Here is a 7065-nt window from a genome sequence, read left to right on the forward strand (position 1 = left end):
ATTTGTAGTGTTTGTTAATCTTTTAGCTTTATCATATATCATGTCCCCTTCTTGATTTCTGATACAAAAAGCTGCTTAACTAGGGCATGGATTCCCCCTTGATGCTCCATCTGTATCGCATTTGTATCCTATGCTTGGCTTCTTCCAACCGACTTTCTTACACACTAATGGAAACTTATGACTTTCCATGAATTGAATCACACCTGGCCAGATTTTTAGAAGGTTTTGTATCCTTGGATATCTCATCTGAGCTAAGAAGTATAAAATCCTTGTTGTTTCATGAATGACCTTACTATATGAGATAGATCCACCATGCCTCAATGTATTTCTGCTCTTCCATATTTGCCACATGATCAATGCTGGAGCTACTTGGTATAATGGTTTCAATATTGTCACACAATTAGCATTCCACCAAACCATAATAGGCTATTTTGTCTGTACCAATGGAGTTATAATACCTGCTGCAGCCGCAAAGTATTTCCATATCTTGCTAGCCAATGGGCCTGATATGAATAGATGATCCATTGTTTCTTCCTGAACCTGGCAACAGCAGCATCTTAAAACTATTGATATTTTCATTCTCTTCAACACATCATCTACTGGCACTTTTTGAAACCAGATTCCCCATAAGAAAAATGACACCTTATAAGGCACTCCTTTTATCCAGAGTTTCTCATAATGAGAAGAATCTGTTGCTTTTTATCTGAGAAGCTCCCATGCACTTTTAATAGTAAATTTCCCAGAACTTATTTCCATCCACCAGGATTTGTCTTTACCATCTGATCTCACAATATGACCTAACTCCTGTCTGATGTGCTCCATAATGTCATTTAGAAATAACTCCTGTAGCATATTATAATTCCATTGTCCTTCAGTCATCAAATCTTTAACTTCATTAATAGATTCATCTAATTGATATTGAGATGGTAAATAATCACTCAAAGCCCCTTGCTTAGTCCAATTATCAAACCAGACAGAAGAAGAGTCATTATGTGGTTCCCACCATATTCTATGCTCCATTTCATCCCTTGCTTGTAACATCATTTTCCAAGTTTGGGATCTTCCACCTTTTCATTGAACCACAGTAGGTCTAAACCTCTTGCAATACTTATTCCACATAAAACTTGCCCATAAAGTGTTACTTGTTCTAAACCGCCACCAGATATTAGCAAATAAAGCTTTGGAGATGTCAAACTAAGATCTGAAGCCAATTCCACCTTCTTGCTTTGGAAAGCACATCTTATCCCATTCTGAACAATGTTTACTTCTGCCATCCTCCTTTGTTTGCCAAAAACATTTGTTAAACAACTTGTGCAATTCTTTGATGACACATTTTGGTGGGACCATTGTTGATAACAAGTATATAGGAATACTTTGTAATACACTAGTGATCAAAACTGATTTTCCACCAAATGATAGTAATTTTCCTTTCCAAGATTGTAATTTATCCCTAACGTTCTTCAAGATATATTTATAAAACAACTTTTGTCTCCTTGCATGAAAGATAGGACATCCCAAATAGGTAAAAGGAAATCCACCCCTATTAAAACCAGATATCTGATGTACATCTTGACTCAACTCATCAGCCACTTTTGCATGCATATAATAAGCACTCTTGTCAGTATTAATTTTCTGTCCTGAACCCTTCTCATAATCATGCAGAACCCCCATGGTGATTTGTAAGGATTCTTTGTCAGCAGAAGCAAAAATTATGGTATCATCAGCTTAAGATAGATGATTCAGCCATGCACTTCACTTTGGCATCCCATACCCGCTGAACATGCTATTTTCAAACAATGAGTTCAGAGAAGTAGATAAGACTTCAGCTGTCAAGATGAACAAAGCTGGAGATAGGTGATCACCTTGCTTAACTCCTCTTGTAGAATGAAAAAATCCATGTGATTGACCATTAATTAGTATGGAGTACCAATTATTTTCTATCAACCTCCAAATCATATCTACATACATATCTGCAAATCCCATTCTCCTCATGACTTGAATAAGAAATCTCCAAGAAACTCTATCATATGCCTTTGCCATGTCCAACTTGATGATCACATTAGCTGGTTTCCCCCTCTTTCTAATAGCAGCCACCAACTCTTAAGTAAGTAACACATTCTCAATGATGTTTCTCCCTTTTAAGAATTCAGATTGATTAGCAGAGATTAAGGAAGGTAAGAATGTTTCTAGCTTATCATAGATCACTCTGGAAATCACCTTGTTGATAAAATTACTGACACTGATTGGTCTTAAATCAGAAAAAGTGTTGATGAAAGATTTCTTTGGTAGTAAAACCAAGTTTGTATGAGTGACAGATTTAGGAAGTTTCTGATCCTCATAGAAAGCTTTCACTACATTATACGCATACGCTCCTACAATATTCCAAGACTTCTGATAAAAGAGGCCTGAAAAACCATCAGGTCCACAAGCACTGTCACCTGATAATGCAAAAATAACATTTTTCACTTCTTCCAAGGTTGGCATAGCACTTAGAAAAGAATTCTGCTCCTGAGTTACTTTAGGAGCAATCACATCTAACAATCTACAATATTGAGAAGTCTCTTCTTCAGTGAATTGACTTTGATAAAAGTCAATAGCTGCTCCTGCATTTTGATCATCATCTTCTTTATATTATCCTTCTACATTTTGAATTCTTGACAGATGCAATCTTTTTCTTCTCCCCTTCACCAAACTATGAAAGTATCTGGTATTTCTATCACCTTCTGATTGCCACTGAATGCCAGCTTTTTGTCTCCAAAACTCCTCCTCAAAATGAAAATATTTCTTGAACTCAACTTGAGCCTTTTGAAGCACTATTCTGTTCTCTTCTGAAGGGAATTCCTCAAATAGTTGCTCCTTTATGTTAGCAATATCTTCCCTTATTGTTAGCTATTTGAATAAATCTCCAATTTTTTCCTTGCTCCAATTAGATAAAGCTGATTTAACCTTCTTCATTTTCAACTTAAAAGTGACAAAAGGATCACCCAAGTAATCTGTTTCCAGAAATCTTCCACTACTTGCATAAATGATTCTTGCTCCAACCAGTACTTTAAAAATCTGAAATGCTTTTGATATGGTTGAACCTACTCACCAGCTAATAACAATAAAGGTGCATGATCTGATCCAGTTCTAGACAAATGCTCCATGCTCAAAGTTCTAAACCAATCCTGTAGTTATTGATTGACTAGATTTCTATATAGTCTCTTGAAGATGCAATCTTAACCAGCTCTGGCATTCCACCAAGTAAAAGGACTACCTCTAAATTCCACTTCATTCAATTCACAGGAATTCATACAAAAAGCAAAATCTTCATATTCATTTGGATATACTGGCAAACCTCCAATTTTCTCCTCCTCATTCATAATAACATTAAAGTCTCCACCAATTAACCATGGAAAGGTCATATTACTGGAAAAACTGTAAATGTTATCCCAATGAAGAAGTCTTTTAGCAGCATCACATTTTACATACACCAAGGTTGTGATAATCACTTTACCACTATTCTGCAATAAAAGCTTAATGGTCACTTGTTGATCTGTGTCCATCAAAACTTCCACATCTACTCCATCTTCTACAAAGTACCAAATCTTGCCATTACAGTTGTAACCAGCAAAATTCATTCCCAATCTCCTTTTGTATCTCTGAATATTTCTAGAATTTTGGAAAGGTTTCGTTACAGCAATTAGAACAAACTTATGATGTCTGTTCAACATTTGAACTCTATGAAAAGCCTTTTATGTGTTAACAGATCTGATATTCCAAATAAGCATCTTCATCATCAACAATTTGATTTAGCTGCAACATTCCTCTTTGGTAATATCCTTGAAGGTGGAATTTCGTCCAAGTTTTTTGATGTTGTTGTACTCCTTTTTGACATGGTTCTGATAGTTTGAGCCTCTCCACCATTCTTAGCTTTCCTACCTTTCCTTGTATTCCTGCTCTTATCCATTGGAGTTATATCAGCCTGTTTTGAGACATCTACTAAATGTTGCCCAATATCTGCCTCTTCCATTTTATTCACTTCTGAAACTGTGACAATTTCTTTTCTCAAAACATTTTGATTAGAGGGACTGTCCAACCTGTTTAGATCATAAGAAACCAGAAAATTCAATTCCTTGTGTGGTGAAGGTTTCTTTTATATTAAACCAACATAAAGGTTTTCCTTCACCAACAAGAGATCCTGTGAAACATCAACTTCCTTGCCTAGAATCTCTCCTCTTTTACAAGGTAGATAACAACCTACTGGAAGTTATGTATCCTTTACTAATGAACTATCCACTTGCAATAAGTTTTCAGACTCCAAATTTTCTCCTAAATTTCCAGTAAGCACTGCATTATCAATTACTTCAATCTCTATGCCTTAGTCATCTACTCCATCAACAAACACATCTTCCCCAAGGGCAATCTTATGAATGATATCTGTGTTATCCCCGTTAATATACTCATCTACTTTTTTCTCTTTTGCTTCAGTATCAACTATCTGAGAGGTTCTATCATTATTGTCCCTCTGAATCTCTCTTGTATTATCTTCAACACCTTGATCATTACCAACTGATTCATTTTTTCAATATCAGCTTCTTACTTAGTAATCTCAGCAGAATTACCAGAATCCTCAGCTGATCCTAAAAGTAAAGCATTATCAAAGCCAACTTCATCAAGCCGTATATTGACCTTTGAGGATCAATAATAGCAAGTTCAGCTGCCTGACACTGTTCCTTCCCAACATTCAGATCTACTTCCTTGTCTTGAGAAATCTTATCTGCAATATCCACACTACTTATCCTCTTCACCCTTTCTTCCACTGTCCTACTTGTTGAAGGTTCAACATTACTAGTCTCATTTGCACTTTTCCCCTTCCACCACCGTGATTTCTGATGGAACAACCAGATCAACAACTGCATCACAGTCTTTTTCTTCATCTGCATTGATCAAAGCTTTCTCCTTGTCATCTAATTCCTTGTCTTCCCCATCCATATTGTTGATATTGCTTACATTGTTTAACACTACCTCTGAATCATATAGTGCATTCTCAATAGCTTCCACATTGTTTACCTTATCAGATCCAATCTTATCTTCCTCTTCCTTGAACAAATCTGCTTCCTTCTCTTCTAAAAGGTTTCCAATATTCTCCTCATCGTTGGACATGATCTCCATCCCCCTTGCTTCTTTCCCTGTATTGGACTTATGAACTGCATTAAAATTGGCCATCACCCATTCCTTTGTACTATATAGAGAATTTTCAGGAGCCTTAGAATTATCTTTCCAACTCTCTCCTTCCTCTATCAAATTTGATAGTACATCAAACTTGTTTTGGTTAGAAACACCTTCATTTGTCTTTTTCCTGAGAATATCCATTGAATTAACCTTAATCTTCTTTTCAGCACATGAAACTCCCTTTTGTCTGTCCAATCCATTTTGCTTCCTAGCATCCTTCTTGATAGTTTCCCCTGGATAAGTGACCACAGTTCCACTAGATAGCACTCTTGGAACAAATTTCTGCACCATTCTCCCTCTATGTCTTCTATTATTCCCATGTGCCATCTTTTCATGTGTTTGTTCAACATGCTGCTTCTGTTCTTCCTGTTTCTCTATTGATCTCTCCATAGTTGAATCTAATTCAGGCTTCTTGTCCAATTCTGGATGCAAAATTCTGCATTCATTATTCGAATGCCCTTGTAACATGCACTCGGTGCAATACTTAGGCATGTAATCATATTGGATCTGCACTTTTACTTCTTTTATTGCTTTTGTAACTTCATCTTCAATCTCCATCATCACAGACTTTGGTATATCAGCCAATAAATCCACCTGAACTTTAACTCTCGCACAATTTATCCTTGTTTTATTAACAGTAGCCAAATCCAACTGTAAAGGCTTTCCAACTGCAGATGCCAAAGTGAATAGAGATTCTTTGACAAAAAAAGTAGGTAACAAATTTGGAAAAGAGATCCAAGCCCTGGCTATGGATGTTTCTTTGTCTATTTTAAAGTTAGAATCATAAATGAGAGGCCTTATCTGATAAGTATATTCATCCTTTGACTTCAACCAATATGCACTCTTAGAGGAAATAGTAATGAAATCTTCCATTGACGTACATCGAATCAAAACATGTCGATTTCTAAAGAACCCTATTGTACACTTACCCTTCGCACCACATTGCGTAGGAATAATGGTTCTCAATTCTTCTAACTCAGGCCAACCATATGAAAACTTGCCCACAGTGGCATATTGCAAGTTTTCTATCAATTCCATTCGTGTAACTTCATTCGATGTCCATTTCACGTACGGGATACCATCAACATACATTACTTGCTTCTGGGGAATAGGATCACATTGCATATTTGACGTTGAATCAGTATCATGCAGCAAAGTTTGAGCAAAAGTAGAAGTATGGTTTGTGGGAAGAGAAGGTGAAGAAGAAGAAGCGAGTATTTTTGTTGGAGGTAAGGCTGGGAAATGACTTTAGTACGATAAATCTGATGACTGGCCAGCCGCCATGCCAGAGCCTCCATGGTAGGCTACTCTAGGTTTAGGGTTTGCATGGGAAAGAAGAGAGAAGGGAGCCTTTTTCCCTAACTGTTGCAATTGAATAATTTAAAATAATAATTTTTGGTTCCATGTTTTGGACAATTTCTTTCTTGTTTTCCGGATAATTGGTTTGTAATAAGTTTAGGATGGATTTTTGCCCTTGTCGGGCTTTATTTTATGTGAATGGTTTTTGTGAAATAGCTGTATTGTTTGAGTTTGATTGGAATTGCATAGTTTGCATAATCAGAAGAAAAGGCTACTAGTTTGAGGCTTCAAGTACATCGCTTCCGCGGTTGGGTCTCCACTTTAGCGGTCACGCTTCCGCGGCGGCTTCTCCGCAGAAGCGGTCGAGAAGGAATCGAAGGGTCCACTCCGGCGGACGGATGCACTAGCGCAGGCGCGGCTTACGATAAATAGAAACAACACCCCAACAGTCCTCCCTTCGTGGGAGCGGAACCGCTGGCGCGATATGCCTACCGCTTTAGCTAAACTCGCGAAGTCCATGTACCAATCCTCACGATTCTGGCAAAGACCTCG

The 7065-nt window shown here is 37.2% G+C and overlaps 1 protein-coding gene across 1 annotated transcript; it reads right to left on the minus strand.

The window, feature by feature from the left end:
• Positions 1-2100: 2100 nt before the first annotated feature.
• LOC132610801 (uncharacterized) lies at positions 2101-3713 on the minus strand. Its single transcript, XM_060325204.1, has 4 exons — positions 3224-3713; positions 2947-3083; positions 2721-2889; positions 2101-2603 (listed from the first exon to the last, which is right to left on the minus strand). The coding sequence occupies exons 1-4, from the start codon at positions 3711-3713 to the stop codon at positions 2101-2103; spliced, it is 1299 nt and encodes a 432-aa protein (XP_060181187.1).
• Positions 3714-7065: the final 3352 nt, after the last annotated feature.

The sequence above is a fragment of the Lycium barbarum genome, chromosome 1 (genome assembly GCF_019175385.1).
Source record: "Lycium barbarum isolate Lr01 chromosome 1, ASM1917538v2, whole genome shotgun sequence".
Taxonomy (NCBI): Eukaryota; Viridiplantae; Streptophyta; class Magnoliopsida; order Solanales; family Solanaceae; genus Lycium; species Lycium barbarum.

Bases quoted from the DNA above. Each gene is read 5' to 3' on its own strand.
- LOC132610801 (XM_060325204.1), bottom strand. From the start codon at position 3,713: ATGTTGAACAGACATCATAAGTTTGTTCTAATTGCTGTAACGAAACCT. The intron at 3,084-3,223 runs GTTAAGATTGCA...GCTGGTGAGTAG, and splicing joins TTGGTGGAATGCCAGAGCTG to GTTCAACCATATCAAAAGCA. The intron at 2,604-2,720 runs GTGATAGAAATA...ATCAAAATGCAG, and splicing joins CATTCAGTGGCAATCAGAAG to GAGCAGCTATTGACTTTTAT.